This window comes from Manis javanica, chromosome 13, assembly GCF_040802235.1.
Source record: "Manis javanica isolate MJ-LG chromosome 13, MJ_LKY, whole genome shotgun sequence".
Lineage (NCBI taxonomy): Eukaryota > Metazoa > Chordata > Mammalia > Pholidota > Manidae > Manis > Manis javanica.
In genome coordinates this window covers 85223797-85251033 of record NC_133168.1, presented here as the reverse complement: position 1 = coordinate 85251033, position 27237 = coordinate 85223797, and the positions used below count along the sequence as shown (strand labels likewise).

General features: G+C 39.1%; 2 protein-coding genes across 5 annotated transcripts; one reads left to right on the top strand and one right to left on the bottom strand.

The window, feature by feature from the left end:
• Window positions 1-1926: 1926 nt before the first annotated feature.
• On the bottom strand, window positions 1927-26620 carry LOC108385848 (olfactory receptor-like protein OLF4). 4 transcript variants are annotated; one of them, XM_073221000.1, is made up of 3 exons: window positions 14664-14786; window positions 12952-13086; window positions 1927-2917 (listed from the first exon to the last, which is right to left on the bottom strand). In XM_073221000.1, the coding sequence occupies exons 1-3, from the start codon at window positions 14693-14695 to the stop codon at window positions 1972-1974; spliced, it is 1113 nt and encodes a 370-aa protein (XP_073077101.1). In that variant the 5' UTR covers window positions 14696-14786; the 3' UTR covers window positions 1927-1971. The 4 variants fall into 4 exon arrangements, 3 of the variants coding, with proteins under 3 accessions (XP_073077101.1, XP_073077102.1, XP_073077103.1); XM_073221001.1 differs by lacking the exon at window positions 14664-14786 and adding an exon at window positions 14501-14602; XM_073221002.1 differs by lacking the exons at window positions 12952-13086; window positions 14664-14786 and adding an exon at window positions 26268-26620.
• On the top strand, window positions 22225-23391 carry LOC140845858 (olfactory receptor 7A17-like). Its single transcript, XM_073220999.1, has one exon. The coding sequence runs from the start codon at window positions 22249-22251 to the stop codon at window positions 23245-23247; it is 999 nt and encodes a 332-aa protein (XP_073077100.1). The 5' UTR covers window positions 22225-22248; the 3' UTR covers window positions 23248-23391.
• Window positions 26621-27237: the final 617 nt, after the last annotated feature.

Genomic DNA, 27237 nt, shown 5'->3' with positions numbered 1-27237 from the left:
TGAGGCTCCCCCCAAATTCTGGGGTGGTAGGAATATAGTTCGCAGACCCTACAGATCAAGCAGGCACTGGATGCCAGGTGACACTGGCTTTAGGAGTTGGAGAGGGATTTTCCCCATGTGAAGCATAAGTTCAATTAACTTCCCTTTCTACTGCTGATCGTCCACGCTCTCTACTGCCTGCATGGATGCTGGCATTTGTTTCAATGAATGCCTTTCCTTCTCACACTTGTCAGACCTGGTCAATCAAGAATTCTCTCCCAATCAGAGTCAAGGTGCCTCCCCAAACTGGGTTAAGATTTCATCCGGTGTGCAGGGAGCGGTCTCCCAGATGCAGCTGCCAGAAACATTATGAAGGAGAGAAATGCAGGGATGAAGGGGTGAGTAGGTTATTCTATTTTTAGTTGATATTTAGGTAGGATCTAAAACAAGGTCACAAAGAACAGAAACCTCAAGAGACAGAAGGAGATGAAAGGTATTATTATACCTCATTTTACATAGGATAGGTTTTAATGCAACAATAGATAACTGCTAAATGTCAAATTAAACAGAACTAAGGGGCAATTATAATAACCTGCTGTTTTTATTTTTGGTGTATTATCTTCTATTTAAGAAAACCAATCATAATCATGCTAATAATAAAATTTCAAGTAAATTTATTAACAAGTGACTATATTGAATTTCCCTTCTAGGTAAATAGGTGGCCTTGAAATGGCATACATATTTGTGCAGAAAAATTGGTTACTCTGAATCACAGGACTGGGCAGATCTCAAGCTCCCTTGTGAACTTTGCTCTGATCATAAACTTGGAAGACATTCCTGAGAATGAAGGAAATTTGAAATAGGTGATATTAACATTATTCATTCACCATTTCTTTAGCATTTATGGTAGATATTAGAGAGGCAATTTATTTCATAGAACAATATAAAGAGTCAAGGTAGAATATTTTCAGAAGAAACACGAAGGTAATTCAGTAATTTAAAAAAAGCAACAATATAAAATAAATTGACCAATCCTTCATTTCAATGAATAACCTCCCTCATGGACACCAATTTTCGATGATTCAATATATATCAGTACAGCATGAAAGAGACATTTTGCACACAAACATAATGGGTCATTTGAAATTTTGCTTTCTCATACTTATGTTCATCTCTAACACTAATACCATGTTAGGTCAATTCATTTATTCGCATTTGTCTTTCTATGTAGACTTCACTGGGGATACCATTTGGTAACCAAATTTGCCTGAGGATATGGTGGGCAATCAGGACAAGCTGAATAAAATGAAGAAGCATTTATATAGCACCGTAGCATCTTTGTAGAGTAAGTGCCTGATTTTAAGGTCTTTATTGCATTTTAAGTGATGACAGTGAGTTTTGATATCTGAGATATCCATTTCAGAGATGGCCCTTTTGAGTAAACCTTGCCAGTTGACAAGCAGGCTGGCCTCTCCTCATCACAGTTCCCTCTCTTACCCAGGCTGTGATTTCCTCTGCTCTATTAGTGAACATTCTTGCATCTGCTTTCAGAAATTTTTAAAAATCATTTAACTGAAGTCCACCAACTCCTGTTTTCTTGGAGTTTGTGGGTTATATCCTCTCTTATCCCCTTACTATCATCTTGATATAATCTTGGGTGGAAAAAGAAAGGAACTCGTGTACTCACTTGGCCATCTTGAGCCACAATCTAAAGTATTATTTGCAGTATTAGGAAATGAGACCATCTAAACATCCCTCAATAGGGAAATGCTTCCATAAATTATGTTACATCTTTTGTATGGAATATTCCACACTTAAAAAATAAATTACCTATATATGTGTTGATATGTAAAGATTTGATATAATTCAAAAATAAATAAGGAAATAGAGCAAGCTTTATTTCTGCAATGTGATCAAAGAGTAGTACTTTCTGTTTCTGAGGCTTTGACCCATGAAGTCATGAGAAATTCTTCATTTCCAGGACAACTGGTCTTATATAACAAGCATACCAATCAATCTTCTCAGAGCCATTTTTATATCTTTATTCCTGAGGCTGTAGATGAAGGGGTTCAGCATGGGTGTGACCACAGTGTACATCACTGAAGCTATTGCACTTGAGTGTGTGCTCTGGGTAGCAGCAGAGCTAAGGTACACCCCAAGCATTGTACAATAAAATAGGGAGACAACAGAGAGATGAGATGCGCATGTGGAAAATGCTTTATACTTGCCCTCAGATGATGATATTCTACATATGGAGGAAACTATCTTAGAGTAAGAATAAAGGATCCCTGAAAAGGGACCACCACCCAGCAGGACAGCCGCAAAGTACATCACCAGGTTATTAAGAAAGGTGTCTGAGCAGGCAAGTTGGATCATCTCATTGAGCTCACAAAAGAAGTGTGGGATTTCCAAGTTTGTACAAAAGGAAAGACATAACATCATTAAGCTTTGTAACAAGGAATTCAGGGCACTAATGATCCAGGACACTAGAACCAGCTGTCCACAGAGCTGGGGGTTCATGATGACTGTGTAATGCAGGGGGTGACAGATGGCCACATAACGGTCATAGGCCATCACAGTGAGAAGAAAGACATCCAACACTGCAAAGAGTATAAGAAAATAAATCTGGGTGATGCAGCCTTCATAGCTTATAGCTTTGCTCTCTGTCTGGATGTTCCATAGCATCTTGGGGATGGTGGTGGTGGTGAAACATATGTCTACAAAGGACAGGTTGGAGAGGAAGAAGTACATGGGTGTGTGCAGGTGGGAGTCTTTACCGATGGCCAAGATGATGAGTAGGTTCCCAAACACTGTGATCAGGTACATGGAGAGGAAAAGTCCAAATAGGAGGAGCTGCAGGGCTGGTTCCTCTGAAAATCCAAGAAGAAGAAATCCAGAAATTTGGGTATCATTTCCAAGGTCCATATGGTAGAGATGACTTCCATGAAAGATAAAAAAAAATGAGTAATTTGTACTCAAAATTGCATTGTTCACATAGTTAAAATGCTACAATTGGTATTTCAGTGAATAAATTAATTTTAGTATTTTTCACATGGTCCTATTTAAAGTGTCCTTGGGCCACTTTTTATATGGAATTTTGGCCCAATCATATTTTTCCCTTGAGGGGCCATGCATTCTACAGTTTTAATGGAAAATCCTTCAGTATCCCATGAATACAAATGAGTGCTGACTCTGTTTTAGGCACTGTGTACGCAATGAACATAGGCCCTAGAAGAAAAAGTCTCTACAATTAAATGAATGAGAAAGAGTAAATTAGCAAATAATAAAATAGCATAATGCTGCAGGTGGTAACAGTCGGTGTGAAGAAAAGAAAAACAGGTATAAATAATGAGTGATAGGATGTTCTATTTTCCATTGCTGTTTAGGCAAGGTCTGCAAATAAGGGGACAATTGAACAGAAACCTCAAGTAAAAGAAGAACACAGATGAAAAATTAGATGGGGAAGTGTGTGCTTGACAGAGGAAATTGCCAATGCAAAGGCCTTGAGGAAGGTGCTTGTTTCAAATGTTCAACTCAGAAAAGGTGAAGTCAGAATTGCAACATGATGGGCATGAGGGAGTTTGAAGAGTGGTGGTGTCAGACATGGTCAGGAGATGAGTGGTCCTGAAACCTCAAGGCACATGGACTTCCTCATCCACAATACCTCTTACAGTCCTGCTGCAAATGCATTCATGAATTAAAACAAATTCTCTGTGCAGTACCTTCTCTTGATTGAGAACCGACCCCCATATTGTAAGACTCACCTTGGAATGTATGACCCTAAGGACCCCTTTCCTGAGGATGTTCTCACACACACACACACACACACACACACACACACACACACACACACTCACACACACAGGCATCTGGCACACCATGATGTCCTTAGTGTGTTATCTCCATGTGTTTCTAAGCTCTAGCGTTACTGACTAGTCCAGGAATGGACAGAAACCAAGTGGCCCAGATCAATGATCTCTGTCCTCTGGGATACAGAAACGGTGCCCAGGATTTCCAATTCTAAGGCCTCCCATGGGCAAATACACTTGGTCTCCATATTTGGAATGTCATTTCCTGTCATGTATTTAATGAAACATAAAAATTGTGCTAAAAAATGGAGAAAGACAGAGACACAGAGAGTCAGAAGCCTGAAATGGATGAGGAAGAACACTGATCTTAGAAGCTCAGGTGGTTCCTAAGAGACTGTGAGTGAGAATAATCTTAATTAGTTCTGGCAGCCACTGAACACTGATTATGTTCCCTCGATGCCCAGAAAATACACTGAGAACAAAAATAAACTTTTCCAAAAGACAATACTAATAATGCCTTTTGGAGTCAAACAGCCTACCTCATTTATATACAAGAGTAAATGAGCAAAGGGATAAATCAACTCTTCACAAAGGAAAATTCACACTATAAGCAAATACAGACACTTAATATCAAGTGCTAGAATACTTGTTTGTCCTATGCCAAGCCCAGAGTTATTTGAAACTTCATTTTTATAGGGTCTCATCAGGGATGAAGTCAGCACCCTTCTCCATTTTCTTAAGTGGCATCTTTTCTTTCTCTTTCATATTGGGTTGAACTCATTTTTGACAAATCCACTGGGCACAGTCTAGTCCTGTTTCTGGACTTTGCAATGGGCAAAGGCCTCCACAGACCTTCTATATCTTTTCCACACCATGGAAATTCTTTTTTATACCAAAAAACTTCTTCATGTGATTATGCCAGAAGGCATTATGTTATAGAGACATCTATGACATTGTAGTCTGTCCTTGCTGTTCTAATGCATGATCCAAAACAGCAGACTTCACCTGCTTTGTTCATCTCTGTACTTGGTATAAAGGTATGTGATACATGTGTACTTACATAGAAACAAATCCAAGAATCTGATAAGTTAAAAATGGGAAGAATGAAGGGATAAAAAGCAGGTCTAAATGAGTAGTTTCAAACAACTGTCATAAGCAAATTGAATGATGAATTAGTTACTGAAACAAGATATAAAAAAGCAGTAAATGGGGGCAAAAAGATGGCACTGGGAGAAATGAGGCAGAAACCTCCTCCCAAAACCACATACAAATGAAAATATAGCAAATACAACTAATCCTGAAAGAATGACACAAAGACCACAACAGACTGCCTATATCTGAGGAAAAAGGTAAAGTAGCAAAGCCACGATCCAGCAGAACACAAGCCCTACCCCCATGCCAACTCACAGGCCAAAGGAAGAGAAACAGCACAGAGGGCAAAGAAGCCCAGGACTGCTAAACACCCATACCCTGGGGATCTTTTCCAGGAGCACAAATCCACAGTACGTGGTTCTCTGGAGATTAGAGGAGTTAGAAAGCAAAGACAGGCACAATACTTGGAGATTGTGATTCCAGCTGCTTGTGGAGAACAGGAATACACATCTGGCCATTCAGGGATAAAATAAAAGGAAACACTTTGAAAGGCTTCCCAACAGTCAGAAGGGTGATAAAGGGGCAAGTATTATGCAAAGTTTGTTTCTCAGGAGAAAAGGCAGGTGGACAAAATCATCCTGTCACACTAAGCCCAGCAGGCTGTAAACTTCCAGCATCTTCAGATGCTTCATTACGCTGGCTGGCAACACAGTGTTGAGAGCCTCAACACCTATATTCAGACTGCCATTCCTTCCTCCTGGCAGGAACCAATCCACACATCTGCTGCCCCTGCCATCACAACAAGCCAGCCAAAGGGCAGCCCCAACTATGCAGCTATATGGGCATAAGGCAGAGGCTCCTCCCTGTTTGCTTGGCCCACTGGCCTTGGCACTGGAGGCAGTGATGCAGCCAGGAAGTAAGTAAGAATTATTTCCTTCTGGTAGGCACTGGCAGTGTATTTTAAAGTGACTGCTACAGACAGAAGTGCTCCTAAGACTAAATAGCTGTCACAAGAAAAAATAAAGCCACAGTAAAGGATGTAGACCAATTAATTACTAACCAAATGCAAAATTAAATCAGTTACCCACAAAGTCAGTCAAGGGATACAGAGTACAGAAGATGACACCTAACATATAAAGAGTGGAGGAAAAAGAAAAAGAAGGAAGAGAAAAAAATAATCTTAAGATTGTGTTTATAATAGCATAATAAGCAAGTTAAGTGAGACTGTTAGATAGAAAAGAAGCTGCATTTGAACCATTCATAACTACAAAGCCAAAACCTACAATGTCAATAAGTACATATCTACCGATAATCACCCTAAATGTAAATGGACTGAATGCAACAATCAAAAGACATAGAGTTAGAGAATGGACAAAAAAGCAAGACTAATCAATATGCTGCCTACAAGAGACTCACTTCAAACCCAAAAGATATACACAGACTAAAAGTGAAGGGATGGAAAAGGATATTTCATGCAACTAATAGGGAGAAAAAAGCAGGAGTTGCAATACATGTATCAGATAAAATTGACTTCAAAACAAAGAAAGTAACAAAAGACAAAGAAGGATATTATATAATGACTAAAGGGGGTCAGTCGAACAAGAGAATATAATCATTATAAATATCTGTGCACCCAACATAGGAACATCCACATATGTGAAACAAATACTAACAGAATTAAAGGTAGAAATAGAATGCAGTGCATTCATTTTAGGAGACTTCAACACAGCATTCACTCCACAGGACAGGTCAACCAGACAGAAAATAAGGAGACAGAGACACTGAACAATACATTAGAACAGATGGACCTACCAGACGTCTATAGAACACTCCACCCAAAAGCAGTAGGATACACATGGAACATTTTCAAGATGAGATCATATTCCCGAACACAAATAGAGCCTCAGTAAATTCAAAAAGATTGAAATTGTATGAACCAGCTTCTCAGACCACAAAGGTATGAAACTAGAAATAAATTATGCAATAAAACAAAAAAGCCCACAAACACATGGAGGCTTAAAAACATGCTCCTAAATAATCAATGGATCAATGATTGAATAAAAACCGATAAAGCAATATATGGAGACATATGACAGCAATAACTCAATGCTGCAGAATCTGTGGGACGTAGTGAAGGCCGTGCAAAGAGGGATGTATACTGCAATACAGGATTTCCTCCAGAAATCAGAACAATCCAATATGAACAGTCTAAACTCAAAATTAGTAAAACTAGAAAAAGAGGAACAAATAAGGCGCAAAGTCAGTAGAAGGAGGAACATAATAAAAATCAGAGCATAAATATATAAAATCGAGAAGAATAAAACAATAGAATGAATCAATGAAATCAGGAGCTGGTTCTTTGAGAAAATAAACAGAATAGATAAACCCAAAGCCTGACTTACCAAGAAAAAAAGAGAGTCTAAACATGTAAACAGAACCAGAGATGAGAAAGAAAAATCACTACAAACACCACAAAATACAAAGAATTATTAGAGAATACTATGAAAAATTATATGCCAACAAGCTGGATAACCTAGAAGAAATAGACAACTTCCTAGAAAAATACAACCTTCTAAGGCTAACCCAGAAGGAACAGAAAATCTTAACAGACCAATTAACAGCAATGAAATTGAACTGGTAATCATAAACCTACCCAAGAACAAAACCCATGGACCAGACAGCTTCACTGCTGAATTTTATCAAACATTTAGTGAAGACCTAATACCCATTCTCCTTAAAGTTTTCCAAAAAGTAGAAGAGGAGGGAATACTTCCAAACTCAATCTATGAGACCAGGATCAGTCTAATACCAAATCCAGACAAAGACACTACAACAAAAGAAAATTACAGACCAGTATCTCTGATTTACCTAGATGCACAAATACTCAACAAAATATCAGCAAACTGAATTCAAAAATACATCAAAAATGGGGAAGTGACAGTCTCTTCAACAAATGGTGCTGGCAAAACTGGATAGCTACATGTAAGAGAATGAAACTGGATCAATGTCTAACCGCATACACAAAAGTACATTCGAAATGGATCAAAGACCTGAATGTAAGTCATGAAACCATAAAACTCTTAGAAAAAAACATAGGCAAAAATCTCTTAGACATAAACATGAGCAACTTCTTCATGAACATATCTCCCTGGGCAAGGGACACAAAAGCTAAAATGAACAAGCGGGACTATATCAAGCTGAAAAGCTTCTGTACAGCAAAGGACACCATCAATAGAACAAGAAGGTATCCTACAGTATGGGGGAATATATTCATAAATGACAGATCTGATAAAGGGTTGACATCCAAAATATACAAAGAGCTCACGCACCTCAACAAACAAAAAGCAAATAATCCAATTAAAAAATGGGCAGAGGAGCTGAATAGACAGTTCTCGAAAGAAGAAATTCAGATGGCCAACAGACACATGAAAAGATGCTCCACATCGCTTGTCATCAGAGAAATGCAAATTAAACCACAATGAGATATCACCTCACCCCAGTAAGAATCACCACCATCCAAAAGACAAACAACAACAAATGTTGGCAAGGCTGTGGAGAAAGGGGAACCCTCCTACACTGCTGGTGGGAATGTAAATTAGTTCAACCACTGTGGAAAGCATTATGGAGGTTCCTCAGAATGCTCAGAATAGAAATACAGTTTGATGCAGGAATTCCACTTCTAGGAATTTACCCTAAGAATGCAGCAGCCCAGTTTGAAAAAGACATATGCCCCCCTATGTTTATCATAGCACTATTTATAATAGCCAAGAAATGGAAGCAACCTAAGGGTCAATCAGTAGATGAATGGATAAAGAAGATGTGGTACATATACACAATGCAATATTATTCAGCCATAAGAAGAAGACAAATCCTACCATTTGCAACAACATGGATGGAGCTGGAGGGTATTATGCTCAGTGAAATAAGCCAGTCGGAGAGAGACAAGTACCAAATGATTTCACCCATATGTGGAGTATAAGAACAAAGAAAAACTGAAGGAACAAAACAGCAGCAGAAGCACTGAACCCAAGAATGGACTAACAGTTACCAAAGGGAAAGGGACTGAGGAGGATGGGTGGGAAGGGAGGGACAAGGGGGAAAAAGAGAGGAGGCATTACAATTAGCATGTGTAGTGGGGGGCATGGGGAGGGCTGTGCAACAGAGAGAAGACAAGTAGGGATTCTGCAGCATCTTACTATGCTGATGGACAGTGACTAATGGGGTTTATGAGGAGGACTTGGTGAAGGGGGGAGCCTAGTAAGCATAATGTTCTTCATGTAATTGTAGATTAATGATACCAAAATTAAAAAAAATACGTCAAAAAGATCATCCATCGTGATCAAGTAGGACTTATTCCAGGTTTGCAAGGTTGGTACAACATTCAAAAATCCATCAACATCATCCATCTCATCAACAAAAAGGAGGACATAAACCACATGATCATCTCCATAGATGCTGAAAAAGCATTTGACAAAATTCAACATCCATTCATGATAAAAATTCTCAACAAAATGGGCATAGAGAGCAAGTGCCTCAACATAATAAAGGCCATATATGACAAACCCACAGTCAGCATCATACTTAGCAGTGATAAGCTCCAAGCTTTTCCTTTAAGATCAGAACAGGATAAGGATGCCCACTCTCCCCATTTTTATTCAGTATAATCCAGGAGGTCCTAGCCACAGCAATCATAGAACACAAAGAAATAAAAGGCATCCAGATTGGTAAGGTGCAGTTCAAATGACACAGTTTGGTAAGGTGAAGCTAAAATGACACGATTTGGTAAGGTGAAGTTAAAATGACACAGTTGTACATAAACAACCCTAAAATATCCCCCTTACACTGCTGGAACTAAACACTGAATTCACTAAGGTTACAGGATACAAAATTAATACACAGAAATATGTTGTATTTCTATATACTAATGATGAACTAGCAGAAAGAGAAATCAGAAAAACAACTCCATTTACAATTGCATCAAAAATAATAAAATGCCTAGGAATAAACCTATAAAAGAAGGTGAAAGAACTATACCCAGAAAACTATAAAACACTCATGAGAGAAATTAAAGAAGACACCAATAAGTGGAAATACATCGTGTGCTTATGGACAGAAAGAATTCATGTTGTCAATAGTGACATCCTTCCTAAGGAAATCTACAGATTCAGTGCAGTCCTTATCAAAATACCTACAGCAGTCTTCAATGAACTGAAACAAATAGTTGAATTCATATGGAACCACAGAAGACCCCAAAGAGCCAAAGCAATCCTGAGAAGGAATAACAAAGCTATTGAGATTATGCTCCTGACTTCAATCTCTACTACAAAGCCACAGTAATCAAAACAATTTGGTACTGAAACAAGAACATAACCATAGATCAATGTAACAGAACAAAGAGCCCAGAATAAACCCACACATATATGTTCAAAATAAAGGAGCCATGGATATACAACGGAGAAATGGCAGCCTCTTCAGCAATTGATGTTGGCAATACTGGACAGCTACATGTCAGAGAATGAAACTGGATCACTGTCTAACCCCATACACAAAAGTATACTTGAAATAGATCAAAGACCTGAATGTAAGTCATGAAACCATAAAACTCTAAGAAGAAAATATAGACAAAAATCTCCTGAATATAAACATGAGCAACTTTTTCCTGAACACATCTCGCCTGAGCAATGGAAACAAAAGCAATGATAAACAAGTGGGGCTACGTCAAGCTAAAGCACTTCTGTACAGCAAAGGACACCATCAACTGAACAAAATGGCATCCTACAGTATTGGAGAATATATTTGTAAATTATCTATCCAATAAGGGGTTAACATAAAAAATATATAAAGAGGTCACATGCCTCAACACACAAAGAACACACAACCCAATTAAAAATTGGCAGATTATCCAAAAAGACACTTTTCCAAAGAAGAAATTTAGATGGCAAACAGGCACATGAAAATATGCTCGACGTCACTAATGATCAGGCAAATGCAAATTAAAATCACAATGAGCTATCACCTCACACCAGTTAGGATGGCCAACATCCAAAAGACAAGAAACATCAAATGCTGGTAAGAATGTGGAGCAATGGAAACCCCCACAGTGTTGGTGAGAATGTATGTTAGTTCAACCATTGTGGAAAGCAATATGGAGGTTCCTCAAAAAGTTAAAAATAGAAATAACATTTGACCCATTAATTAAACTCTTAGGAATTTACCTGAAGAAAACAAGATCCTTGATTCAAAAAGACATGTTTATCACTGCATTATTTACAATAGCCAAGATATGTAAGCAACCTAAGTGTCCATCAGTAAATGAATGTATAAAGAAGATGTGGTACATATACACAATGGAATATTACTCAGTCATAAGCAGAACAAAAATCCCACCATTTGCAACAATATGGACGGAGCTAGAGGGCATTATGCTCAGTGAAATAAGCCAGGTGGAGAAAAACAAGTACCAAATGATTTCCCTCATTTGTGGAGTATAACAACAAAGAAAAACTGAAGGAAAAAAACAGCAGCAGACTCACAGACTCCAAGAAGGGTATAGCAGTTATCAAAGTGAAGGGGTTGGGGAGGGTGCATCAGGAGGGGGGAGAAGGGGACTTAGGGGCATTCTGATTAGCACACATAATGTAGGTGGGTCATGGGGAAGGCAGTGCAGCATGGAGAAGACAAGTAGTGACTCTATAGCATCTTAGTACTCTGATGGACAGTGACTGCAAAGGGGTGTGTGAGTGGACTTGATAACATAGGTGAATGCTGTAAACAATACTTTTCATGTGAAACCTTCAAAAGATTGTATATCAATGATACCTTAATAAAAAAACATAGCAGTAAGTTAATGATATCAACAAGAATCAATAATTAAATTGTCAAAGACCTGGACATAAAAGAATGTAAAACATAATGTTCCTAGAATGATCTGGCCTGTAGCAGATCCTCATTTATTATTTGTTGAATCAATCAGGGATTACGCCTCAATATATATGGGCATTTATCATATGACAAGGTTGTATTTCATTGTATTTGTAAAAGGTAGAATCGCTAAATAATAGCACAAAAGGCTATTTGGAAGAACACGACATCTTAGGACATCTTACAAAAAATCAGAGTGATTACAACTTCCGAGTAAGTGTTGCCAGGACATTTTAGATGAACAGGAAGAACACTACATAAAAAATATACAGGGGGGCAAAAGCATCTTTAAAAAGGCAATAGATTCAGAAATAAAAATAGATACTTTTAATATTTTTAAAAATTTATGATCAAACTTTTGCTCCACAGTTCAACTGAGAAAGCCTGCAGAAATCATGTGAAATGCTGACAACTATAAAAAGATGCCCAAATAATATGAGCGTATAATAATAATAGGTAAATAGAAACGGTTTTAAAATACATTAATTTTGCTGAATCAGAGTAACAGTTTAAGAAAACAAGAAGAAATGTTTTTAAAAACTGTCAGCTTGGAAAAAATCTTAAAGAGCTGTCACACTGATTGGAGTTGGAACTTTTAAAATGATAGTAAAATGCGGACTCTCTGTTTTTTTGTCAGAGAAGGAAACTGTTTTAAGATTGGAAAACACCCTTTAGACAGCTATATCCCAAATTATTTCCTTTATGCAGGATTTTTCTGGCTTGACACTACTGCTATTCTGAGCTGACGCTTGTCTGTGGTGGGGTCTGTCCTGTGCATTGTAGGATGTTCAGAGCACCCAGCCTCCACCCACCCTTCCCAAGGGTGACAGCCAACACAGTCCCCAGATATTGTTCAATGCCTCCAGGGGACAAAATCACATTCAATGACAGCCACAGTTTTAAGTTAATCTCTGACTTATTTTTCTAGCGTTGAAATAATTGTAACAATGATAAAGAACATGAAAGATCAAAACTGGGGGTAGCACAGACACGGTGAACTATTATGTATCCACTGAAATAACTGAATTAATTAATCAAGTAAACAATCACAGACATCTCTTGCCTTGGGGCTGTGCAGATACAGATACATGTTCTTGGCTTCCAATCTCCCTGACTCTCCCACAGGGGGTGGACTGGGTGTCGGACTCACCTGGATGGGGTCTTTGAGAGGAAGGGCTCCTTGTGGAAGTCTCTCCCTGGATGGTAGATGATGGAGACGAAAGCTCTGTGCTCCAATGGCAGCAGGAAGGCGTGAAGCACTGGTTCCCCAGCCAGAATTAGGACTCTCAAGAAACAAAAGAAAGAAAACCGAACCACCCCATGCCCCTTTCCATCCTAGGATGAACAAGGTAAGAGGCTGGAGATGAGGAAATATTTATAGCTTCAAATAGGTGCTCATTAGAGAATTTCCCTCTTGTTTCTCTAACTTCTAAACACATAATTCCCCTGGGGAAAAGTGTTCTGCTGACCCAGGAAATTTCTCCAAATGATTTTCTCTTCCCAATTGATCAGGTTAGAAGAAAGTGAACCCAGGTTTTTTTTTACTCATCCTCCAAGGATTTACTACACTTCCAAATCTCTAAATCTCCTAGCACCTTAGGCAGAGTCTGGTAAGATTTTTCTCTGAGTCTAAGACTAAGGAACATGTGGGTATTAGGTTTCTTGTATCCTCAAAGCATTGACCTGTGGTGCACACACAACCCCTGACAATTCCAGAAAATTCCTGTTCTGTTTTTCAACAAAGGAGAGAATGGGTTTCTTACGATATTAAACATTTAGCACTACACACTTAGGCTTTATGATGCTTGTGTCATAACATGCATTTCATATTTATATCACAAGTTTAGACTATTACAAAGTCCCTCATTGGAAAATGTTTGTTAATTATAAGAGATATATTTAAATATTTTATGTGCTATACCTGAGTTTAGCATCCTATAGGGATTGTTTCATTTAAATTAATAAACATCTTAGCATGAGGAAGTATATTTATGAACTCTGTTCTCCCTTGCAGAAATAGGTGTCAGAGGGGTTTAGTGGTCTTCCCAAAGTTCATATCCGAGTATGTGATGGGCCTTGATTGTAATTCATTATCAAAATTAAGGTCACCAATTGAACTTTAAATCTTTTGTGTCTATTTTTATAAATTACTTTATTTCATGTTAATATGGAGGAACCTCCATATTGCTTTCCACAATGGTTGCACCAATTTACATTCCCACAAACAGTGTAGGAGAGTTCCCCTTTCTCCACATCCTCACCAGCATTTTTTGATTCTTATCTTTTGGATAGCAGACATTCTAACAACACAATTGTGAGAAAGTGTGATTTAGATCAATTTGGTGATTTTGAATAATAAACACAGTTCCAGAGATAAGAGGTGATATGTTAGGGTCCCATAACATGCATCATAAAATCTGTCCTCATACACAAAACCATTGAACAGAAAGCTGAACCAAACTCTGAAATGCCCTGGCTGCACTCCTTTATAAGGGAGGCCTATTCCTGGGGGATTGAAGAGAAAACCTTTAGGAAAATATCCATGATTTGGTGGAGAGATGCTGTGTCTAAATATGCTCTATGCATACTGACTTTGTAAATGAGAAGAGTAAAGATCCACACTTGTGGACCTTAAGCTGGGGCACACACACACACACACACACACACACACACACACACACACACACACACACACACACCTTTAGTTACTTAGCCAATGTTCATCCATGTCCATCATTGACCACTGAATGTGTATCATAGGAACCATGCTGACATCTCTGGTTTTGATTCTGGTTTCCCTAATGTGACAAGATATTCACGGTAAATGCTGGATTTTTTTTGTGCATTAAATCTCCCACTTACATTATTTCCCACTGTGTATGTCTTATCTCCATGGTTTCTCATAATTTCTCTGTGCAGGTGGAGCCTGGCATGCCTCCAGCACAGTCATCACTGGCCACAGGGAGATCTCTCTACAATGCAAACACTCATATGGTTCCCCTTCTGGAAACACTGGGGGAGGAAAGGAGAAAGAGCACAACTAAAGGAAAGCCTAAAATGGCTGTGGAAGATACTCGGGAGGACAATGGGGGAAAATGGGGGCGGTCATTATTGTTGAACTGAAAACCAAAGAGGATACAACATATCAAGAAACAATAAGCTACAGTCGTTGCTACATTTCACAAGTCCAGGGTCTTAATGTTGGAGTGACACGGTAATGTTGACTTTTTCCCTCTAAAAAAAGGGGACACTCCGCTATTTCTTATAGTTCCTCCACTTGCAAGGATGCTCTGGTTTTCCAAGACATCATTAAAGAGACGACATTTGCTGGCTGGTTCTGTTTCCCTTGTGAACAATTGTTGGAACCGGGAGTTCTGTCCCCAGGAATGGAATGGAGAAAGAATCCCTCATGAGATCTCTGGAAAATGCAGTTTTGTTCCTCTGCTATTCGTAGAACCATGTTGCCATAGATGTACAATAAAAGAAGGCCCTTAGAATAGCTGAGGCTTCCAGGACTGAATTCTCACTGTGCCTCATTAAATAAATTGATATATTATTATCCTATTATCTGAGGATTGTCTCTTTTTAGAAGGTAAAGACTAAAAGAAAACAGCCATGCCCCTTGAGGGTAATTATGCATCCCAGTGAATCTTCTAAACAATTTCAAGTTCCTTCCCTCATATGTGGCCTGTAGAGAGCATAGAAGGTTCCCTCTATATTTAAGTGTATTTAACCTAATATACACTTAAAACAAAGTTTGGACAAGATCTGTCCAGTTCCCTGGGCTTTGAACCAGAAATGTAAAAATCGTAAGAAAACTTCTTTTTCATTGTGTCTTTGTGTCATTTGTACATGTAATCTCTCTAGAAATTTGCTGCTCCTTCTCCTAAAAATATTAGTAATCACAAAAATAAAGTAAGTCTATTACTTACCCTGTATTTTATCTTTCCATTTTATCTTATGTAAATTCAATAAAATTGTAATTTCTAAATATAGAATCCAAATATAGACTCTCTTCACATTTTCCAATATTGTCCAATTATTATCACACCAAAATATTCTAAGTGGAAATGGGTCTTTAAATACTTGCCCATTTCTGGAAATTAGCTTTCTTTAGGTGTGTTCTTTATGACAGTATTGTTTTGATTTATTTTAATCATATGTATTTCATCTTAGAACACTCCATAAATGATCTTTGCTCAGCTTTGAAAGTCAAGATTTTTCCTTGAACATATTCTTATAAATGATCATCAGTGTCATGACTTTTGTGTTTCCTCTCAAAAATATAGGATATCTGTGTCACATTTCTACTACTGCTGTAAAAATTACCATATTCAAGGTTTAAAAAGAATAAATTTATATTATTTTTCTTTGAAGTGTGAGAACTTGAAATAAGCCTCAGTGAGCTAAGATCCAGATGTCTTCAGGGCCCAGTTCCTCCTGGAGGCTCCAGGAATGAATTCATGTCCTTTCCTATAATTCCAGATTCTAGTAGCCACAAGCATTCTTTGGTTCATCTTTTCTGCATCTTCAAAGACAGATGTTGAATCTTCATATATCAATGATTCCAACTGCTCAACTTCTTATCTCTATCTGGTTCTTCCTTCCTCTTCCACATTCAGAAGACTATGGAGATTACACTGGCCCCCCTTTATTTAAAAAATTACATATGCAAAGTTTCTAGGGATTATAATGTGGACATCTCTAAGAGACTCTAATTCTATGTATGATAAAGTCTTACAAAAGCATTTTATTTGGTGTTAATCAATAGCCCTTAAATAAAAGAAACAATTTGTTAGAGACTCTGAAATGAGGGGATACACATTTGTTCAAAATTTTATGCAAACAATTTTTTTGTGAAGACCTACAACTACCTGCCCCTCACTGTCTCACAGCACCACAGCCTTGCTACTCAAAGAATGAGCTGTAGACTGGTGCCTGCAGCATCAAAATCTCCTGGAATGTGTTGGAAATGTTGAACCCCTGGGCCCACTAGCACCTGCCAAGTAAGAACCTGTATATGTACTAGAATTCTTGGTGATTCATTTGCACAGTGAAATTGGAGAAACCCTGGTCTAGAATAGATTTCCTTACATCTTAAATTTGAGATTTAAGACAGGATATTTATTTGTATTGAGAGCTTACCTACTCATTATAGGTATTTAGCAGCATCCTTAAGACATTGAAAAATATGCCCAGGAAAAAAAAATTCTTCTCCGGTTTGAAACTACTGACATAGTTTGAAAACTGGAGGCATCCTGACAGAATCCAGTCAATGCCAATTACTTTCTCTGATGATAACTTCAAGCAGATCACGAATCTTCAATGCCCATCTCTGCAATTGGGGATGGAGTACATAATACCACTCCCACACAGAATGGGCTCATAAAAATTAAATCCTATAAAATGATAAACTCAAATTATAAGCCATAAAATTACATAAATACATCTCATAATTAACAAAGTCTCCATAATGTGGGACTAACTGTGTGACCATTCCTAACTTCTGATATAAATATGATCCCTCATTAGTTTGACAAAATATCAATAAGCCAAAGAATGTAGTGTCCAAGGTTTTATTTCATTGTAAAAGACTTCTCTCCTCTTTGTAGAAGAAGTGAGAATCACTTTTCTGGATATCAGGGGTTGTGTTCCCAGCGCAAGTCAATACTTTGAGAATTTAATGTCCTAATCAAGACAGAATTCTCCATCTCAGACCTTTGAGAGACTTTAGCTAAGGGATGTGCTCAGGTGCTGAGTGATTAGACCTCTGAAATGAAGGAGAATTCATGGAGAGTGACAAAAAAAGATTCATTTGACTTCTTTCATGGTCTCCTGTGAACACAGAATTAGCAGGAAAATTTTCCATTCTGTTCTGACCAGAAACCCACAGGGAAATTAGGTTCTCAGAGGTTGGAGTAACCGTGGAAACGATACCTAATGTGCAGATATAAGGAGCACTAAATATCTCCTTTGCTGCAGTCACTCTGTTTATGCAACTCTGGGCTGCACAGGGCATGGTAGTTTCTGTTAGAGGCCCAAGTCTGGCTCAGAAACCAATGTTTGACACCTTCCTGCAGTCTTGTCTGAGGACAGAGCTTCAGTCTCCACCGTCAGTCATCCAAGGAGGGGTTTTGACTTTCACACAAAGACCTTCCTCTCATAGATCCCATCCAGGTGTGTCTGTAGTAGTTGAGAAGGATTGTCTGAGTTCACCAGAGACCTTAACCAGCCTAGCCAGGGACAAAAGATGGCCATGGTTTTCTGTTTTGCTTGGTTAACTGGCTAATTTATAATGAATTTATATAATACGTTAAACAGAGAGGCATCCATTGTGCTCAGCAATACAAGGGTCATTGTTGAGAATTAAGTGAAGTGGAGAGAATTCCAGTTGTACGACAGTGTAGAATGAGTAGGAAGCATAAAATGATCTCAGTGAAAGATTGGAGGTTTTTTCATGAATGTTGTTTAGCATTTAATTATTTTACTTACATAGATGTATTGGGGATGATGCATGAAAATTTTGTGTGATAATTCAATAAGTGAGTCATACTGAGTCCACTCTACAATTGTGTTTTAACACAAATTTCTTCTGCATATTTTTAAAAATCACCTTTTATATATAATGTGTTATTGTACATCTGTTTTCCTTATTTTTACCTTTTGCATTTTGTGGTAAGAAATATTTTTTAGAACAATCATGACTCCTTTGTGGAAGACATTCTTTGTATTCAACTAATAATATCTATCTTTACGTAAACATATTTTATTTCATTTACTTTTATATAGGTAGAAGTTGGAAGCTTAGATGCTTCCTCCACTGCTTTTTAAAAAGTGTATTTTTATATTTTTCATTTCCAGGTCTTGGTCAATGTAACCTTTAACTAGAGTCCCACGTTGATGTGATTAAATTATTGTGATTTTATATCTTTTTCTTCAGAAGTTAGTCTAATATTTTTATTCTATTTCATTGAATATAGTTATCGGAGTTCATTGTTCTTAACCTTGTTTATATTAACTGCCATGCTTTTTCTTTTTGAATTCTCATTTCCTTACTTTTTCCCTATAAAAATATTCACAATCATGAATCCATAAACAAGGACCTAAAAACGTGAGGTCCTGCTCTTTTGGATGTTATATGATAATGGAGAAGTCCGAGTCCAGTGAAATAACTGATATGATTTCCTCAGGGATAAATCATATGAAGAAAGATTATAAATTGTCAAGGAAGCTTCAGGATTTTCTGTAATATCTGGGGAGGCCTTTGCATTTTAGAGGAGAACAGAACCATGGCTAGAGTGTACTTATTGGATGTTATAAATGACATAAAATTCCCAAACCCAAAACAACAGAGGAAACAATGCCTCAAAGAAAAGAGAGAAGCGCCAAAAAATCTGCTACTGGGCCACATAAAAAAAAGTGTGGTCAATAAACAGGAATCACAATTAGACCAGGGGCTGACCTGACCATCATAACGGGGCCAGTGGAGCAGTGAGCCTGTGGCCCCTGGAGTCGGGGGTCACAGCAGAACCCACGCTGGCTGCCTGCTCTCTCTGAGCCTGGCTGTGATTGGGCTTTTCATTCATAGTGCTTTTCCCTCAATAGGCAAGAGTTAATCTTTGTTATCTTACATTTACTACAGTAGATTCCAGATATTTTTACTATTTCTCAGAGTAAAGCAGACCTTTCACATTTAACAGATTATGCTTGCACTCACAGAAACCAAGAAATACAAATATATGCATGCACACACAAAAGTGTGCAAATGAAGACAGAAAATTATTAAATGACTTGGTAGGTATCCTTATGATGTATGATGCACCCTGGTATTTTATTTTGTGGCTTATTTATTCTAGTCTACTTAATTTTTACAACCCATAGTCTGACACTCCAATGGGTACCAATCTCAGATTATGGAAAACATTCCCCTTGCATGTACTCCATACCCATGTTTGTATTTCTAGTGTCTTTACTTTCATCATTGGCATTTTCTATAAGAAAATGTTCTCTCATTCCTTCATGCAGTATATACTGAATCAGCTACTCTTCCTAATGAACTCTGCTAAGAATATATAACATTGATACATGCCTCAATTCAATCACAGTTTAGGAGGAAAAAAATTGGAATTAAAAAACCCCACAGAATGATAGCTACTACATCTAAATTCATTACATAAGGAAGTGTCTTTTTCCTGTGGGAATGTAAAGGGGAGAAAGGATCCAGGCATTCTGACAAAGGAGATGGAGATTTAAAGATGGGGATGGTGTGAAAACATCCAACGAGACCTGTGGGCAAGGCTCCAGGCAGAGGGAAGCAGGCGTACAGAGACAGCACTGAGGCTGCAGCATCAGGTGAAAGAAAGTCAAGTTCAGCGTTTGGGAGATCAGTGAGTGCAGACGCAGGACAGCGTGAGGATGAAGCTGGCAGAAGTTTCCCTAATGTCTAGCCTGATGTTGGAAGGTACAGAATTTGGGCTTCATTCTCTACTAGGGAGACTTTCAATGGGGCAGTTTAAATCAGGGAAGTTGATCACCCTTGGAACACAGAAATATCTGTCTGAGTTGATATGAATATTAGCTAGAGGGGTACCAGCTGAGGTAGATGAGAGACACAACATGGAATTGAAACCAGGCTGTGAAGAAAGGACAGACAGATGGTAAATAAATGAAGGCACTAGGGAGATAGAAGAAAAAATCACCCTTATCTCATCACCAGGGATAGGTAAGAACTAATGTTACGCTTTGAACTAACAGAAAGGAACTATATGTTTTCCTTTGCAAGTATACTGAATAAACCTGTCCACCACTTTAGGAGGATGGATACCACTATCCCCACTTACTCAGGTGAGGATATTAACCTGGTAAATAGTTTAAAAGCTCTCCACATTCAAACAGTTAATATGTGGTAGGATCAGAAATGCAAAAGTTGGTTTTCTGATTCCAGAATCTCTTATTTACTATCATTTCAGGATATTTCACTATTTCATCTTTTAAAATCCCTTACAATCATGTTATATATATGCTATTGTAAATGTTGGGTTGTTTCCATGTGCTTAGCTTTTTCTAAAGGGCTATTCAATCAATAAAAGACAATTCAAAGGGTAATTTGTCTTGACCATAAATAAATCACTCCTTTTTCTTTAGGATAAATTGTCTTTTGCTGCTTTATTAGTTGTTCTGGACATCGTAGGGATATAAGTGTATTTGGTATGCTGCCAGGGCCAAGGTTGCTCTATTACTTATCACAGCCTCTCAGGGACCAGCTGAGCCACTTAATCTTTTCCCCCATCCTACTCATTTTTTCCTTTCTTTATGTTTTAACTGTTTTAAATGTTTCATTAAATGCAGAATGGTCATATTAAAATGGAGCCCCATGTTCACATACTATGGAGACTCTGCCATTGGAACTGGGTGCTATTTCCATATTCTTTAGGTATAGGTCACCTGATGTAACAGCTTGATCAGTAATATTCCTTCCCTAAATAACATGGCTGGGGCGAGAAGATCTTGGTAAGAAAATGGCCCCAGGGAGTCGTAGTGCACTGTGTGTGTTTCTGTTTTGTGGGGAACGAGTAGTTCTCCGAGCAGGAGTAGCTGAGCTCATTTATTCCTACAATTGATCCTTAAAAGAAAGATGAAACAACATTAATCAGTACATGGGTGTAAGAAGGGGATCCATTCTACTCAAAGGTTTGCGTGATAGCAAAAGTAATGAAGTTCAAGAACAAATAGACAATGGACTGCCTGTGTCTTGAAATTTCAGCGGCAGGGAAGCCACCTCCTTCCTCAGCATCTTCTGACACCACGTCCTCTCATTCTCCCTCTTGCTCCTCCTCCTCATGACACTGTCTCCATTTTGAGTCTTGCATATCTATCGAAAATATCTTCCTCAGGCCTTTGCACTGGCTCTTTGTCTGCAGGGCACACTTCCCCAGATAACTGCATGTGTCCCCATGTATCTTAAGGTCTCTATTCAAATGTCACCTTGTGTGCAGGTCTTTCTGAACTCTCAGTGAAAAGCAACACCCCATCCACTATATTTTATACTTTTTTTCCTTAGCAACTCTCTCCATCTCACATGATATGTATTTATTTGCTTATACTCCTTCACCATGATTCTATTCTAGGGATTTTGTTACTTACCATCCTATGCCCTTGAACTAGAAAATGGTCAGTACTTAACGTATAATCCTCGAATGCATGAAATCATTTCTCATTAAAACTGTAATACATGACATCTTGGGGTAAAGGCTGAGAGTGGGACAGGAATTCCTAGTCAGAAATGTCAAAGAAGAATCCTTGAATGTGTTGAGAGTCATACAAATAACACATATTGATTATTTTACTGTAATATATGATAAATTGTAGCATTTCAAATGTCAGGAATGCCCATTTGTGTGAAAATTAATTGTGATATTTTTTCATTCCTAGTTAACAGCACCACCACATGGGAGCAGGCAATGTTACACGAATTTCAAAATTTATTCTTCTGGGATTGTCAAAAGAACCAGAAATGCAGGCCCTTATATTTGGGCTTTTCCTCTCCATGTACCTGATCGCTGTGTTTGGAAACCTGATCATCATCCTCGCTGTCATATCAGACTCCCACCTCCACACCCCTATGTACTTCTTCCTCTCCAACCTGTCTTTTGTAGACATCTGTTTCACCACCACCACCATCCCAAAAACGCTAGTCACTATATGGACAGAAAGCAAAGTTATAACCTTTGCAGGCTGCATCAGCCAGATGTACTTCTACATACATGTGGCAGTGTTAGATAACTTTCTTCTCGCTGTGATGGCCTATGACCGCTTTGTGGCCGTCTGCCACCCTCTGCACTACACGGTCATCATGAGTGCCCGGCTCTGTGGGCTGCTGGTTCTGGTCTGCTGGGTCATAAGTGCCCTGCATTCCTTGTTAGAAATCTTAATGGTGTTACAGTTGTCCTTCTGTAAAGACTTGGAAATCCCCCACTTCTTTTGTGAAATCAAGCAGGTGATCCGGTTTTCCTGTTCTAACACCTCCCTTAATGACACTGTGATGTATGCAGCAGCAATGCTACTTGCTGGGGCTCCTATAGCTGGTATAATTTACTCTTACATGAAGGTCATTTCTGCCATATGCGGAATCTCATCAGCTCAGGGGAAGTATAAAGCATTTTCCACCTGTGCATCTCATCTCTCTGTTCTCTCCTTATATTACTGTACAAGCCTAGGAGTGTACCTCAGCTCTGCTGCCACCTACAGTTCACATTCAAGCGCAACAGCCACGGTGATGTACACCTTGGTCACACCCATGCTCAACCCCATCATCTACAGTCTAAGAAACAAAGACATTAAAGGGGCTCTGAAAAGAGTCCTTTGGATGGAAGGTGTCAACATGCAAATTGTTCTGGGGATGAAGTGCCCAAGATTTCAGGACTCAAAGCCTCAGGACCAGAAATGACTATTCCTTAATTAGTTTCTGAAAGGAGAACTTTCTATTTCCTGAAATTTCCATTTCTTTCACTTCTACTTTATGCAATTTAAGTAATTCAAGTTATTAAAATTTCTGATCTTTCTCACAGTTTCCCTTTGTCCTTTTTTTCTGTCCACCACACTTTTTTTCAACTGTAAATCACTAAATATTTGGAAATTCCCATTTATTTCTTGGGACAACATGGATTTTTAAAGAATAATTTTTCCATAATGACAACATTGTCCTTATTCATTTTTTGACCCCTCACCCTAGCCTCAGATACACCTCACTGTTAGCCTGGAGATAAAAAGAACACTGACCCTAACCTTAAGCAATAATGCTAACTCTAACTAAAGCCATAAATCCACCCCAAACCTAACATAAACCTAGTCCTAAACCTAGCTCTACATCCTAACGTCACTCTCACCAACACTTCACTGTTAGCTGTTGATAAACTTAAACCTTCTCCTAAACTACCACCTTACCCTTACTCTAACCATATCCATTATTTCCCCCTAATTCTAAACTTAAGCCTCACTTTAAACCTTGATATAGTCTGAACTCTAACACTCATCCTAACCCTCTAACTTACCAGCAACTCACTTACCTTAACACTAATCATAATGATTTCATCACCATAAACCTAACCCAAACCAAACACTATCCATCACCCCTAAACTGAGCCCCATGTCCCCAAAACCTGAACCCCTGAGCCCTATCTCTAATCCCTGAACCAGAATCCCAAAGTTGAACCAGAACCTGAACCCCAACCTGAACACAAACACAAAATCAAATCCTGAACACAAACCCCAAACTGTACACTGAGCTGTCCCAGAGTCTGATGTCCTCAAACCAAACATGAACCTTGGATACTTACCCGAGAAGCCTGTCACCTTCACCCTGACCCCTCACCAAGAGCATTAGGAATAGAAAGGGACAACAATGTCCTCTTCAGACCCTGGTTGCAAATGTTGAAAGACTGCCATAGAAACATTATTTAGTTCCTTGGATCTTCCTTCTAGGTTCATGGTTCTCTTGGAACTCCCACTTTATGCATAGATGATTTCCTTAAAGGATCCTAGTAAAACCAGAAAGGAAATTTTTCCTGCCAAATCTCTGTTCCTAGTAGACTGGGCTGTAACCCAGCTGATAGAGTCATTTTGGTTTTTGTTTTCATGATTGTTCTTTTCTCTTGCTTCTCCTGCCTTGCCTGTGCCTCATTTGCCAGCACCTAATCTGCATTCTGAGTGAGTCATTTCTCAGACTCAAAATCCTGTGTGGATTAGGCTTCTTGAAATCTTCAAACATTTACTGGGATCACACAAAACCAGTGGTACTTCCAGAAAACTACTTTTACTGTCATCAATGAAGGGGAAAACTTGATTGCTTTGTACAGAAAGCAGAGGAATGACACAATTTAGGCTTCATAATCCTTTTGCCAAAACAATGATTTCAGTTAGACATCAGTTGGGACCTTTCTTGTAGTCACTACTTATCAAATGTTTGCCTCTGCTAAGGGATAGCTTTCAAATGTGTTGAACACTAGCAACAGGTCTTCAAGTCTGATCTGGATTATGGGATTGAACTCTCAGTGAAAGGCATTCTGTGGGTTTCTGTTCTGAGGAAACCCACTTTCCATGCCAAAATGGGATGTGTAAAGTGGTCTTGTGGGTAACGTATGGACATTGCTTGCATTTATGCGAGGATGCCTCCTGCTCTCCTACTCTGGGTTGTGGACCACAAGGATGGATGACTATTCCAATGGAGATACTTGGCAGTGTGGGAATGCATGCTGCTCAGCACCAACAATGCACAGGGCAACAAGAAAGAGAAAAGACTGTCCTGCCTCCAGAATTCAGTGCCAAAGGTGAGAAAAACCAAGAAGACAAGCTCAGCTATATCTTCTAGGTGGGGTTCATTGTGGCAGATGGTATCAAATGGCTCATATTTTGATTAAAAACAATATGCCATGATTTTTCAGGCCAGAATAGTTTAGTCACAATTCTCCAAATGGAAAGAGTGAGAAAAATAGACCGAATAGATCTGGAGTTAGGGAGATATTATATCATGTTTTCCAGCTGGCTGTGTAGGTGTATGGGGCCCATGATTTAAGTCGTTTATCTTGGTCCTAGATCTTGCAATGTTTAAATAATTGAATTCTTGCCTGGACGGTGAAGAAGGAACCCAGTCTAGCAGACATCTTGAGGCGAGCCCATTGTCTCTCACTGTGGGAATTTGACCTACAAACTGTAAGAGCATATATAGTTTTAAAGGTAGGGTATGAAAATTATTTACCCCAGTAATTTAATTCAAATAGATATTTACCCTGGAATATTTTGTTCAAAGCTATGGATATTCTGTTTCCAATTCATTCATTTAGTTTCCTGTGGTTAATGGAATTTCACAAGGAAATTTCATCTCAGTGAGAAGATAATCTTTAAGTTAGCTTGAAGATATTCTTATAATAAGCTGATTCCCTGTGCCCTCAAGTTATGATTAACTCTATCCCTAAACTGAACACTTACCTTAACCATCTGCTACCCCTATGTAAAACCCTAACCCTAACCAATTACCATAATCGTAAGCAGCAGCCTTAAATCTAAGCCTAACACAAATCTTAACCCTAAACTTCAACACTAACTCAAACCCTAACACTCAACCCTAAAACTTAACCCTTATCTGCATCCTGATACCAAACTTCTGAAACCACAAACCGCCACCCTAAGGCCTGAACAAGAACCCCACAACCTAAGCAGTGCAAACCCAAACTCCAGGTGTGATTCCTAAGCAGGAAACTGACATCTGATCTCCAGTGTAAATCCTTGCATCCAAATCTATAGACTAACCCTGTGCCCCTCAGAACCCTGACAGCTAACTTTGATTCTCATCCTGAGCCCTGACCCGGATCAAGGAGAAAGGACGCCAGTGTAGATGGATGGATGCAGGAGTTATGGAACGTGTGCTGGCAGTTCATGCACTTGGAAGTGCCTTGGCAGAGCTCTCCATACCTGTGATGAACACCTGATGCTCACTGTCTGAGATGATGCATCTTCTCAGGGCTCAAGACGGAATGTACCTAAAGGGTAGCATGACTGGTATGGAGCACTTGCATGAGCACCAGTGTTGCAATAGATATATGACATCACAGTGGTGACTGTGACGACTGTGTCCTAGGGACAGTGAGGGAAACATGTTCCCATTTCAATCCTTGTGGCCTCAACTTTGGGTGAAGTCCTTGGCAAGCTTAGGCTGATTGCCCAGGTGGCTGTAGATAAAAAAGAATTCAAATTGAAGGTGCATGCTTGTGTTTGGGCCATGGTGACCTATATGGATCACAGAGAAGCCACTTGGTTCCTGCCTAACCCTGGTGAGTGTGGATCCTTCTCCTGGGCCGTTCTGTAGCCATGTTCCTAGAAAAGGCAGGTGCACAAGAGAAACAGCAGGTGACCCATCTGTGAGCACAGCACTCCTCTCTGCAAATTGTGGATGAGAATGCTCAACCTGCAGCCTAAATATCTCCCTTACCCTCACCTTAAACTTCACCCCTCATGCTCAGCCTCACCCACACCTCACTGTTAGACTGGAGGTCATCTGAAACCCTACAGTAACCCTAATCACTTAAGCTAACTCTAACTGAAGCCATAACTTCACCCTACACCTAACACTAAACTTAACCCTAACCTGGAACTAAACCCTAACCTCATCCTCACCCATGTGGGCAGACAACAAGCATCAGCTGCCTTCATAGCCCTCCTCAGGGAGCCTGGGAACAGAGCCATGCCCGGACCAAAATGGTGAAGGTACCAGTGGGACCTGCCATGGGCAGAGACCAGGACTACTGAGCTCCCCAGCCCTAAAGCCACTGGTTGGGAAAACCCACCTCACCGGAATAGGTCACAACACATTGTGTACCTAGAAAGCAGGCTTTGAGCACGGAGACCTGCCCTGTCCTACCCTACTCTCCCCTAGTGTGGTTAG

Bases quoted from the DNA above. Each gene is read 5' to 3' on its own strand.
- LOC108385848 (XM_073221000.1), bottom strand. From the start codon at position 14,695: ATGGAGATAAGACATACACAGTGGGAAATAAT. The intron at 13,087-14,663 runs GTAAGTGGGAGA...TTGTTTCTTGAG, and splicing joins CATACACAGTGGGAAATAAT to AGTCCTAATTCTGGCTGGGG. The intron at 2,918-12,951 runs GTGAGTCCGACA...CTTTCATGGAAG, and splicing joins CTCTCAAAGACCCCATCCAG to TCATCTCTACCATATGGACC.
- LOC140845858 (XM_073220999.1), top strand. From the start codon at position 22,249: ATGGGAGCAGGCAATGTTACACGAATTTCAAAATTTATTCTTCTGGGA.